The sequence below is a fragment of the Spea bombifrons genome, chromosome 7 (assembly GCF_027358695.1).
Source record: "Spea bombifrons isolate aSpeBom1 chromosome 7, aSpeBom1.2.pri, whole genome shotgun sequence".
NCBI lineage: Eukaryota > Metazoa > Chordata > Amphibia > Anura > Pelobatidae > Spea > Spea bombifrons.
Window position 1 is genome coordinate 14,433,121 of NC_071093.1, and position 13,952 is coordinate 14,447,072.

General features: G+C 34.5%; 1 protein-coding gene across 1 annotated transcript in view; it reads right to left on the reverse strand.

The window, feature by feature from the left end:
- CERKL (ceramide kinase like) overlaps positions 1–13,952 on the reverse strand; it is a 47,546-nt gene that overhangs the window by 4,672 nt on the left and 28,922 nt on the right. Inside the window, exons 3-8 of the mRNA XM_053471945.1 lie at positions 12,328–12,459; positions 9,266–9,329; positions 5,635–5,777; positions 3,442–3,516; positions 1,468–1,645; positions 1,159–1,227 (exon numbers count right to left, since the gene is read on the reverse strand). Coding sequence (XP_053327920.1) covers positions 1,159–1,227; positions 1,468–1,645; positions 3,442–3,516; positions 5,635–5,777; positions 9,266–9,329; positions 12,328–12,459 — 661 coding nt within the window. The remainder of the gene's footprint in view (positions 1–1,158; positions 1,228–1,467; positions 1,646–3,441; positions 3,517–5,634; positions 5,778–9,265; positions 9,330–12,327; positions 12,460–13,952) is intronic.

A 13,952-nucleotide genomic window follows, 5' to 3' on the forward strand; every position in this document is an offset into this window, starting at 1 on the left:
ATCACTTCTTCTGTGAGGTTGTTACATCTTTCTACCACCCTCTCAGTAAAAAAAAAAAGAGTTCCTTACATTGCATGTAAGCTTCAGACTAGAGCCCTGTGCGGGACTGCTTTTTTTAATCCCGCTGATTTTTTGTCCAATCCCGCTCGCTCCCGCAATGTCGGTGTTCCACTCACGCAATGTGTGCCCGCTCCTGCCACAAATGTGGACAATCACGCCCACCTCCTTACCTGAACTGCTGATTTCCTGCGCAGTCCCTCAAGGCTGCCCTCGAGTTGCTCCCTCACAGCGTCTCTTCTCTTGCTCCGCCCAGGAACACAGCAGAGTCACGGGAAGTGATGTCACATCACGTGACTCCGCTTTGTTCCTGGGCGGAGCAAGAGAAGAGACACTGTAAGGGACCCGCAGGTACAGCGTCTGACCGCCCGCTCCCACCCGCAAAACTGCCCGCGCCCGCAAGTTTTTTGCCGGTCCCACAGGACCCGCATCCCAATGCAGTGCTCTACTTCAGACCTTCTAGTTTGAATTTACGACCTCTTGTGCTAACGTTTTCCTGCTTTGAAATATACTTTCCTCCTGCACTCCCTTTATGTATTTAAATGTTTCTATCTCATCTCTTCTTTCTCGTCTTTTCTCCAAGCTATTCATAATACGACCCCTTAGTTATTCCATTTGTTTTCCAAAAACATCAATAATGGAAATATAACACACTAACACAAACCCAGTTATAAATGAAGAACTTCCCAGCACGAACTCGTAAAGTGATCTCAACATATTTGTGGCTTAACATCAATTCCCCCCCTTTGTTTGTCGGTATGCAGTGGTTAACCAATATTGTCATATTACCCCAGTATTTTGTACTTCCTTTCAGTACATCAGGTGTACCACTTATACAACTTCCATCCGTAGCTTCTTACGAAAAGGGACGTGGATCAATAAGCTACAGTTGGGGACTATTGTAAGGTGTGGGAGCTTTGTGCCCAGTATGGATACCACTGTAGGATTCCCTCATCTAATCTACTACTTATATCATGTCTAATTCAAAACCTCCTTTACGGAAAGTATGGGAAAGAGTGCAAATTATACACAGAGGTGTGACATTACTTTGTACTGTTAACCATTGCATGTGTTTTAAGTCATGTAAAACCAGCAGCTTACTTGCTATCATCACAGAGTGTCAGTTGATGGCTCCTTACAGGCAAGAATGATAATTTACAATTATCTGGTCTGTAAACAAAATAACAAAAAAGAACAATCATTTTTAATTTTGTAACAGATACTGAAAACATTGCAAATATAGGTGAGTAATGAGTAACGATCCTAGCTCAGAGACAGGATTGCAAAGAAAAGTAGACATTTCCACCGTTACCGGTTACATGCAGATGTTAGCTACAATCGAGCATTAAGATTATGATTTTCTTTGAAGCAGTATAATATAGTTAATAATCAATATAAATATCAACTAACTTTAAGTTGGCAAGTGTCTTAATAACAGCAAAATCTCTCCTCTGGTTGGGTGGCATCCAGCGGTGCTTTTCTGCAAGAGAAAGGGTCTTTCCTCCAAATCCAAACATAGACGAGAAGCCAAAGCGAAGTAGCTTGTTGTTACTGCTAAAAGTGCACACATCGACTGGTTGGATATTCCCTGAAAAGTCAATGCATAGCATTGTAAAGAAAAAGAGATTAAAAACAAAAACACAAAAGAACCAATTTTTAAATCATGCAACAAATGGGGTTTTAAGGAAACTGGAAAGGAAATAATAATAAAAAAAAATACATGAGATTTGTTATACATTGTATGGATGACTTGTTCTCCAAGAGTTTGGAATTATATCAATACATAGTACAAATATTTTAAACTTGCAAGAGTAGGGCCTTTTTCTCTTTCTGCAGCAGTATGCCAAGTGTTAACGTTATTGTCAAATTGTATATTGTTAATTGTAATGTTGTTGTTACATTTTCACTGTCCCCATAGTGTAACAGCCCTACAGAATCAGCCAGCGCTCGGGAGTGAAGCTATCCTGATAAGAAGAAAAAAAATAGCCGAACTTTTAAAATTTTTAAATAATAAAATAAAATAACAAGAAAATGAAGTAATAAATGCAAAAAAAAAACATTATTTTTCCTTTTCGTATTCCTGTTTGTATCATAAACAGGATAACAAAGGGTTAAGTCTCTAAAATATGGTCTTAACATAACAATCTGTCCTTAACAAAGCCACTTTATAACCCCCCCTGCACATCCTTTACTTCCATAAATGTGTGTGTGAGTGCATATGATAAGAGTGGCACTATACAAACTTGCCACTTTATTACAGGACCAAGGAATATATATATAGTGATATATATATATATGCAAATTACAATTTATTTCAAAATAGCTTATCATATAATTATATATTAACATTTCTTTAGAACTATAATGAACTTTAGTTATGTAAGTGGTGGGATGTCCACCACGTTCCAGATTAATAAAAAAATATTTGGCTTCATGGATTGGAAAGCAACATTATTCCAGATACCAAAACAACAGGATATGTGGTTAAAATAATTTACCATTTATGGTATACTGGGACAGGGGTAGGTAGTAGAAAACTTTCCAACTGTTTTTCAAGAAGGCATTGCCAAAGGCTGGGTAAGAATTTTGGGACTCTGAAGAGCTGCCTGTTTTAAACAGTTCTCGATTACCTAACACATATATCATTCTTTGCCCACAATCTAATAAACTGCCTGAATACATAGGTATAACGATTGGGAGGACAAACGTAGAACGCTGATATTTTACTTGCTAGGTATAACTTTAAATATGAAACCGTCATTCTCCAGTATATTGGGGGTAGCATTATAGCTCAACTATCTGTTTGCGCTATCTAGACATCCCGTATCCGTAGTATATTTGTAACTTAATAAGGCACACAAACATAAGCTATCAAATGCAGAGAGGCACCGTGACATCCTGGGTAAAAGGGATGATTGCCCACTGGGCTATTATTTAGCAAATTAGGTCCATTAGCAGTTATTGGAAAATGGTCCCTAGGTGCAAAATTTCACGGTGGAATCATTTGCCGAATGCAGAGCTTTGGTTCTAGAAGTATTTAAGTAAAACTCAGGGGACCAAGGTACATTTTAAGTGATCTCAAACAAGAACATGTGTTATTGAAGGCTGCCAAAGGGAATATTTGAAAAAGAGGCATTATTAAATGGCTAATGAATTGATACGGAATTTGATGGCACTATATAAAACAATAAATGATAATAATAATAATAATAATAATAATAATATTAAAAAGTGTATTAGGGGAGAATATAACATGATGAGGAAGGATAAATATTATTAACCTCAGCAGACGGTAAAATGCGGTGTTTTTAAAGAAGTGAGCTGGGATACAACCCGCAAAGCTGCAAATATATTTCCACAAATAAATACGTGAATAATACTGACCCATGATAATATGCAATGCAGCAGTTACAGGGTGTCTGATTCCATGTAGGGAATATGCTAGAATATTGGTAGTGCCTAGAGAGAAAGGAAGAAAATACACACAGAGCTAATGAAAAACCAAATATTTAAAAAAATCAAAGATGTTATGTAACAACACGTATCAAGTAGTCTTGTGAATTTCAATAAGGTGGGCAACTAACTCTATGCTACAAAAGAACCCCTCTAAAGTGAATTTATTACAACATATATTTTTTTTATTGCAGAATTGTTGATTATTTATGATAGATTAAACCAAAATATCTTTTGAATACGAAGATGGATATATATATATATATATATATATATATATATATATATATATATAGACATACATACATATATATACACACACACACACACACAATAAGAATTCTGCAATAAAGGAATGATGCTGCTTACTAAAAGCTGCTATAAAAATGTGAAAACATTTCAGTAGAACAATTAACTTAATTAGCCAGATTTCATGAATATTCATAAGGATGTTAATGTCTCCAACATCAAAGAGATAAACATGATGTAATGAGTTGCCACTGAAGCATGTCTAAAATTATTGTGAAGAACTAAGCCAGACTTTTGTGATTTTTCTGAAATATGAGCATTATGAACAATTCCTTTTAAAATGTGTTATTTTTGCAATTCATTTAAAGAAAGGTTATTATTTGGAATTTCAAATTACGTACATATAGCTGGGACACCTGTAATAGAAATTGCAGAAAGGCTACTATGTCTGAAACAGACATATTATCATGCTTTATCTATGTTGATTACACTTTATATAATATTTATATATAATAGTATATATATATGCACATATTCAGTACAAACAAAATATCAATAAAGGCTGTGTAGAACCCATCCCTAAGATGAGTAAGGGCATTAGAAAGGTCAATACCTAGTAGTTCAGACCAGAATTTCAAGGTTGTAGTAGCTAGTCTGACGCTCTCCGATTGAAATGCAGTGGAACCTGAAGAGACCTATGTTTAAGCAAATGCCCACAAACCTCAATGAACTGAAGCAATGTTGAAGAAGAGTGGGCTAATTCCTCTTCAAAGATGTGAAAGACTGATAAAGTCATACAGAAAACAAGTTATTGCTGCTTAATGTGTTTCCACAAGCTACTAAATCAAAAGGTGTACTTAGTTTTTCACGCATGGCTTCTCCATTTAGGCTTTATTTTTGTTGAATAAATAATGACATGGTGTAATATGTCATCTGAGGTTGTATCTACCTAATTTTTAGACCTGCTAAGGACCATATGAATTGTATTATGCCCTGATATATATATATATATATAAAACCATGGAATTCAAAGAGTGTGTACTTTCTTTTTAACATGACTGTATGAGATAAAGCTCACTAGTATTCAAGAAGATTTCAAATGTATAAAAATCATCAACTTCGATGCTCACATACAAATAAACAATATGAAGTCAACTCTACATTTTATGAGCCTTTGAATGTGCTCCTATACCCTGAGAAACAGGGTCAACCACAAGAGTTCATATGTATGCATATTAATCAATTTTAAATAGTTAATTTAGAAACATACTACAAATAGTATATTACTAGGAAATTAATTGAGTGACAAAGAATAAAAATAGAAGACAAAGATCTCTATTCACTAACAGGATGACTGATCAGATGTGTCGACTGAGGTTGCATGTTTATACACATGCAATGGCCTAAGACTTTAAATTTTGCAAGTTTCCCGTGAGGCCATGTAAGTTTAATGACACCTCAAATGTCCTCTCATGAAACTTGCGAACTTGTAGTATCGGTAATTATGCAGCCCTACAAGCTACCGATTATGCAGTAAATATGCAGCAAGCTCCTGACCCAGTGAGCCAGATGGTCAGGTCAGGCCAGGCCAGGGATGCAAGGAGAATTTAGTAATTTTGTAACTTGCAGGTTAATGAATTTGTTTATTTTTCAACCTACATCAACAAAATGATCTACTCTTTTGCAGGTGAGTGTTAAGAATTACTTTTTTGAGTTAGCTTAAGTGAATTTGTGAGTTGTATTTGCGAGTCTGACAAAGGTACATTTGCTGCTGCAAAGTTTCCTTGCCAACTCACAAGCACTCAATGGAATAGACCCAAATGAATACATTGAGCAACGGTAAGCTAAAGTTCAGATCTTGATACAATTTCTCACCTGCTGATATAATGCCAAGAGGAAGAGGTGCCCTGACAGGTGTGAAGTTAGAGTTTGTATTCTTCCCAGCATCCATCTGGGCTCGGAGAAGGAGACCATGCGCAACCTCACTGGCTGATCCATCTCCACCAACACAAACCACCCTGCACAAAACATGTTTTATAAACATTTCATTCATATCGGCTTTATAGTTATACTCTCTCGTAACAAAGAACTAGAACTAAAATTAAAACCATACTTTTACTCGCTTGCATGTATGATATATATATATATATAAGTCTCATTCACATAGAAGCAGAGATTAATCATTTCTATCTTGACAAATCAAATTTATTTGCTCATGTGCTGTAGTACTTTCTTATCTATAACACTGTTCATAATCTGTCACTAAATTTTGCTAATCGTGCATAATGCATAATAGATCTCAAAAATAAATAATATATATATATAAATTTAAACTGTGGTTAATTGCCATTAATATGCAAGGCTAGCAATTACTGCCATGAATATGGATGTATAATTTACATCTCATTTCTGTCATTATTTATTTGTAATGGTAAAATAATTTGTGAAATACAAATCACTACTAGGAGAACATTTTGGGAACATAAAAATAAAGAATTACATAAATTGTACAATTATACATTCTGCACTATATAACTATATATATAACTATAAACGCATTCTAGCTTCCATGCTGCTCTTCCACAAAATATAGGTTTGTAGCTATAGATGTTAGGAGCATGACAAGAAAAAAGTCCAAACCATAGAAACATAATTTACTGTAACTGATAACAATAAAACGTAGACTTGGGCACCAGGGAGGTCTTCGTCTTTGTGCTCGTCTTCGGCAAAAAAAAAAAAATGTTCGTATTCAACAAATATTCCCCCGTTCCTGTCTTCTCTTCGGCGAATACCTGTGGACATTCTTCGTGTTCGTTTTTTTCTTTGTTTTTTCCAGTTTTGTATAAGGGGTTAATACGGGGTTACCGCGTACCGCAGCAGCTCTGGCGCGAGGAGTTTAAATATCCGTATGAGCAACTCTATTGGTCGCCAGAAACAGTTAAAAGTCCGTACGAACGACCAATAAAGTCGCTTGTACAGACATTTAACTGATACAGCAGGGAGACCAGTGGTCTCTCCCGGCCAAGTTTCGGCACCAGGATTTTAAAAGTCTGTACGGGCGACTCTATTGGTTGTGATTTGGGGATGTAGATCAGTTTGATACTCTTATACTCACTAAACATTCTAAGATCCTAGAAAGAGGGACATCAAAGGAGGAAAGAGGAAAAGGGATTTGGTGATATACCTGGTGCTTTCCTTTTAAAAGGGACACCTGGTGTGTATATGTTTAAGTACAAGGCAACAAAAAAAAAACATACATTAATAATTATATAGAGTTTTTAAGAGCCTGTAGTACATTGTAGTGGTCAAAGACATTAATGATGTAGACACACTTAAGACAAACGATGTCCTGTCTTCTGTTTCAATATAGGCATGTTACATGGAACCAAAAGAGCAGGGAGAAGATTGTGTTTGGTCCTTTACACATTAACTTTATTTTAATTTGTTCTATCTTTTCCCCAAATCTTATATTTTACAATGTGTTTATTAATTAATTCAAATAAACAAGATATATGAGCTAGAGACCCAACCGAAATGTGTACAAATTCCTGTTCTTTGGATCTGCTTAATAACTCCCCCTCATTTAGTTATCTCTTCCCTGATGTTAAGTTGCTGATTCTTGTTCATTGAGTAAGGCTGATTGTATAAGTAGTTTTCTTTAATTAATTCATACTAAAAGCTGTGATGTTCACAGATCCTCATTAAATTTATTATGTGGCATATTTAATTTTTAATACGTTTATCGTTGGAAAGTTATAGAAGTAGTGGGTCACAAAAGATATATTTGGTGTACGTTAAAATAACAAAATATATAATTTTGATTTAGTATATTTCCTGCTGCCCAGAATGACTTTTTTTTTTTACTAAACCATCTTTATCATGGTATCTATCGACCAGTGGTTCATCCATCAATTTACTTGGAACAGGCTCAGACTTCCAAACGGGTAATTGATTTTTCAATGCAGCATGTTCATGCCAAAATAAAATGAATACATAAAAAGTTACAGTAAACCATGTTTTTATAGAAATTGTTTTAATTAAAGATACAAAAAAAATGTTACATCAACTTTACCAAAGAAATATTCAAAAGTGAAATGTATATATTTCTTATATTTCTATTTTAACAAAGATGTAAATTCACTTAATTATAAAATGTTTAAATGTTAACCTAATTTAGTGATTTACATAGAAATTGCCAAGCCATGTAATTGTAGTCAGCAATATGTAAATACAAAACAATGAAAAGAGTTTACTTTAGCTGAAAGGACAAACTTAAGTTTTGCAAATATGGCACAATACGATAACAATGCTTGGTGTCTAATAAGCAGTAAAGTCACAGCGGAATTACTAGTAAACATATGTGCACAACACCATAATGCAACTGATTATTTTTTGCATGATTAATGATGGTAACAGAACTATTTAATGTTTTTTTCCCTTATAAACATGATTATGAGACACTATGCTTAGAACAATGCATTTGTAACCACATTATATTAGCAAGTGATCATTCATGGACTGAAGAGATAGAGAAAATGTATTAATCAGAGTATTGACTGTCCGGTTATGGCGATGATGGCTTAACAGAATCAGAGGGGTATTTGCAGAAACTGGTATTTTTGATAATTAACCTCTTTTTAGAAACACATAATGTCTAGGGCTGGAAGCTATAGTACAATAAACACTATGCTTTCACAAAAGAAGAACTAAAGCTGGATCTTGATGGTAGGTGAAGTTGCTGCTGTCTTGCAGGAGACACCGTATGGGCTAAGCTCCACTGGAGAACATCACTGATATCTGAACACCTTTTGGATGATGTGGAACATAGATTGTGAGCCAGGTCTTCTCCAACATTACTGCCTGACCTCAAAAACGCTCTTTTGCAGTACATGTGTAGGATGATATGGGACTGGGCCGGCCCAAGACCCACAGTGCTGCCTGGGTCCAAGGATTAAATGCTGCTCCCTCAAAAACCACTCCCTTATCCATTACGTTTAATGATCAACAAATTCACTCTCTAATGTTCTCTCACACTTTCACTCACGCACTTGTTGGTATAGGATGACTACTTCTTCCAACATACACTTTTCAATCGGTTTTGCCCACTCCTTGGCTTTCTTTTTCCTCCTTTGGGGTTCTAATGCCTTATTATCATCCATTGGTATTCCATATCATACTCTTGTACTGTTAATCTCTTTCTTAATCACCTTTTAGCTTTTATCACCTCAAAGCTTTTATCCTTTCTCTAATACTACCTCTCCTCTGACATCCCTTGGTGACCACAACATCCCTAACTGATACCCCTAGGAACTACGTGGCCCCTAAACTTCCTTACCTCTTTCTTCAGTCTCATTCAGTAGAGTTATAAGGATGGACGAACTCTATTATATTCTTTCACAAATAGAATATTTTTCTCATACAGGAACAACATGTTTTGTATTTTTGGTGTGTAAATGTATAATAGATAATGTGCAAGTATTTTTTTTTTAACTATTAAAACACATACCCGTCATACTCTTGAAGTTCACATTCTTTCAGTAATGCAAGGGCATGTCCTGCATACTTAGTTACTATGGAAAAAAATATATATATTAAAGTATATTTCAACACCTTTTTTTTTTTCTTTCAGTGAACATATGGCAGACCATACCACACATTTTATACCAATGCTTTGGCATTAATCAGAAGGAAATCACTATTTTAAACACATAACAAGAACATGAAAAGAAAAGTTACAAAAGACATTATCTAACAAATATTATTTAAAACAATAAAGTCAAATCTGGCTGCTTAACTGGAGTTTTTTCACATAATACAGATTTCTTGTACAACTGCTAGGGATTTTTAAGGAAAAAATAGTATTTCATTACGCTTTTTTTTTGCCACCAAACTACAATAAATCGGGAAAACAAAAATGAAAAGGTGAAATACCAGTGGGAATGTGACAAAGTGTAAGACGTAGGGTGGCATGCCACACACCAGAATTTATATACCCTCTAGAGGAAGGGAATCTGTCACTCTGCATTGCCATCTTTTGCCTCGCTCGATGCCTTGGGAAGCATCTGAAATGCCAGCGCAGAGCAGACAAGTCATGTTGCAGATGGCAGACAGCATCATAACCACAATTATGATTTTCTAGGGCAGCTTTGCCAGAAGAGACGACACAGCTGTATCCAACCATCAAACATTTCTCTTGACTGACATGACACGTACAGATGGGTGTTTTGTGGAAGAACGTGCATAGTTATATGCAAGATTACAGAAATCTTTTATGCCTGTCTATTCATGGCTGCACCGCGGCACAAGAATTGGCTATAAGGCTTTTGGTGTCTTTTGTCAAGTTTAGACTTTTTGTAGAATTTACACATATATATTTATGTTACATGCTGCTTTATAAACCTTAAGGTCCTAGAAAACTGTTTTTTTATTGCTGCATCCCCTAAATTGATAAATGTTACTTTTTTGAATGTTTATTTTTTAATGCAAACATATTATTTTATTATATAGGTGTATTTTAATCTATTTTAAGTCTACTGGAGAGCGTGATAATACTAGTTTTTGGTATATATATAAAAGCCACTGATGAATGGAAGATTATAAATAGTACACATTTGTCAATAACTTCATTAAATATTTCATCATTTTTTCACCCTCAGAGATTTATTAGTAATTAGTGATTGGATAAAGCAAGAAACATAGATTTTAGATTTTTTAGATAACTCTTCCAAACACAAATCAAATTAAGTGTCCATTTACTGGGAAAGCTAAAGAAGAAGTCTTATGAAATGTATTGAAAATAATTTTGGTACCTAGGTGTTATCAAGTATTTCATGTAGCTAACTAACTCCCAACTCTTTATCCTTAAAAAGCCCTACTGGTCTAACGATGACAAGCATATTTTCAATGTCTTTTAGAAATCGGAGTCTGAAACACTAACTGTTCCCTTCCTTTTGATGATTTCCATGGCTTTCTTTGAATTTAATAGTATTTATTTCTAAATTTGAAGTTGATACCCTTTTATGGGCTACACAAATACTTGGGATCCTGGAGATCTCCTCTTTTTCTACGTTCAACTAAATATTTCTCTTGGGCTAATACGGCTACATCCACTGTTATTAGTTTTTTGTTATGAATTCTAATTACCAGTTATAATTTAATTTACTATTGGTGTCATTCAATGTAAAAGCAATTTAAACTTGCCACTTTTCCTTGAAATATGCGTCTAAGTAAACTGACCAGTAGGTGTCACAGTCAGCAAAAGAAACCAGCCAAGCACAGCAAGGATAAGGTCATGTGAAATGTGAAAAACACACATACGCATACTATCAATGCTCTAATCAGTATAGATTTTTAACATAACTACGAAATATTTTAATATTATATATAATATAGCATAATATAATACCAAGTGTCTTTTTTTATATCAATGTTGTCCAATCGGCCAAGTGATGTGGACGTCTGGATTGAAAACATTATGTGGACCATAGCCAATTTTCTTTTTTTTTAACTAGTTTTTACTGCTGGATAAGAGTGAATATTGTTAGTATAGAATACAATTTGATATGTTTTATAAGTTAGGTAGTTGGCTTGCAGAATACCTAGATCAGGATAACTCATGTCAATTTCTTTAAACCTAGGATATTATTATCTACAAAATATAACTACATATTACCAGCGATCCTGACAGGGGTAATATTTGTACCTCTGTATTGAGCAACTATGCCATTTTTCCCATTTGTTTTAAGGCAAAAGTCTCCAATTGTATAAAAATAATCTCAGCAGAAAATATTTATTTAGCCCTATAAACCAAAACTGTCAGAATTATGCATTTGGATGAATATTAATTAATGAAATCCAATTCAGAATCATAAGTATTATACATGTGATATTAACTGAAATGGCATAATAGAATTTCGCTGACAAGTACTATTCTACATGCAATTATCTTAAATTTTCCCAGATTTCATTTGCAAAAATCTGTTCCTGTGGTCGTATGTTCCTACATTATAAAAGGAAACTGAATCCAGTAGATATTAAAGTTTTTTTTCCAAGAAGAAGATACTCATTTTACAGATTTCCCCTGAATATGAAGTATTATTTTTTTTTTAGGTGTATAAGTTTCTTTCTCTTTAAAAAAAAAAGAAAGAGCTGGAAGGTTATAGATAGACATGTGCTAGGTTTCAAACCTTTGTAAATGATTAATGGAAAAAAAACAGTGAAAATCCACATATTTGTATCTGTAAACATGATTCAAATATCAAATATTTATAAAGTTTTCTGTTACAAAGTTGCAAGGAAAAGTTTTGCTTTATTTTTATTCAAAACAGAAGTGCAGTTCTGCTCCATAATTTGGTTAACGTTAAAAGTTGATGCAAAGAATGAAGTAAACTGTTTTCTGCACACAAGGGGATCTGACAATATAAATAAACTGGTTATATAACCTGATTTAGCGTACTTTAAGCTGCTGCCGAAAGCCCGTAGGGATTAACAGAAAGTTCATCTAGTCTTTGTTGCCTAGCGATCTTTTCTGTCTCGATTCATGCAATTTATTTACTGAAACAATCTTACCTGTAACATCAGTCTGGATGTCAGCAAGCTTGAATAGAGGTTCAACATGCTTGCGGTATACATTAACGGCCTCTCCTTTATGGCTCTGCGGGTTAATAATTATCTTAAGGGATTTGGGTCTATTTGGAAACCCTAAAAATAAAAATATGAGACAACATTAACACAATGCATAAACATTCTTACAAAAACACTTACATTTAGGAGTAATTACAGGATTGGCCTAAAACCGACATACAAATAAAAAACAAAGTACCGAAGATGTAATTATGGAAATAATGAAGTCACTCGATCACTAAGCAACGTTCAATATAAATTTATATGTAGGTTTTGTTTTTTATTCTTTATTATCTTTTACATTTTATAAATAACAAAAGACGATCATAGAGACATATAGAAGGATACAAAATATATTCATAAATATGAAGTTACAATTGATACATTTCATAAGGAATTATAGTATGTGACAGATTTTAGTACTGCAAGTCAGAAATCAAGTCTGAAGTCAGTAACAAAAACAATACTAAACAGTAATATACATAGACTCTGACACTAACATTCACATCGGTCACTTGTTTCATATTTATATGAAGATATTGCGAGGAAGAAACTTTTTTTCCATTTTAGATTGATAGTCAATTTGGTTCAAAACTTCTAACCAACTTATTGGATCAATGATTCTTCCAGTTCCTAGCTATATTGATTGTTATCATAATGTGAATAAATAGAGCTTTTTGGCTTTCATTGTAGTTTTTTTGCTTTTTAATATATTCCACTTATTGTATTGCCAGTTGGTGTTAAATAAAGCCTTCCACCTATTTCCTGACAATTTACATGAAATCTTATCTCATAAATATTACTTGCTTATAAATAGCTCATGAAATCTAAGTAATGTACATACTTTTTGTCCTATACATTAAAAAATGTTTTCAATGTTACGTAGGGCACATTTGCAGCAGGGGCACATTCGGTGGACTACCTGGTCCCTTTCAGAAAAAGCCTGGGAGTGGAAAATTGATTAATTTCTTTGACTGCGTCATGGCTAAAATCCATGTGTCCATGCACCAGACCTTTAGACTTATTTATGAATATCAGGGTGGGGGGGGGTAGCCTACAAAGTGGTTGACAATGGTGAGCGAAATCGGGTGAATTTGAAAATTGGCACCGGAAGATCTCATTTTGTCTTACTATCTGATAAATGTGCTAAGATTTGTGGTTGGCAGACAGGTGTAAGGCACATTCATAAGCAAAAGCATAAAAAAGCCCAAACTCTCAGTGGCTTGACTCTCAATCTATACAGGATGCAGGGTCAGCTTCTGTTGTGGCTGTCTGCTGACCTCTTGCGACTTGGTGTTTTTCTCTTATATTAGCTACCGGACTGCAATCCTGTCTGAGTAGCCAGAGAACGTACGGCCCGGGATAACACACGGTCTTTAACCTAGGACATTATCAGCCAAAGTCTGAGCATAGCTTAACTTAAATCAGTACACTGAGGTTACACAAATACATCTACAAACTTCCGACACAGCTGAACCTAAACCGCATTTTCCAGCAAATTACCAACCATGATGTAGAGGCAACATTTGTCCCTCTTAATTATGAAACCATGTAATTTCTTTTCAGTGACA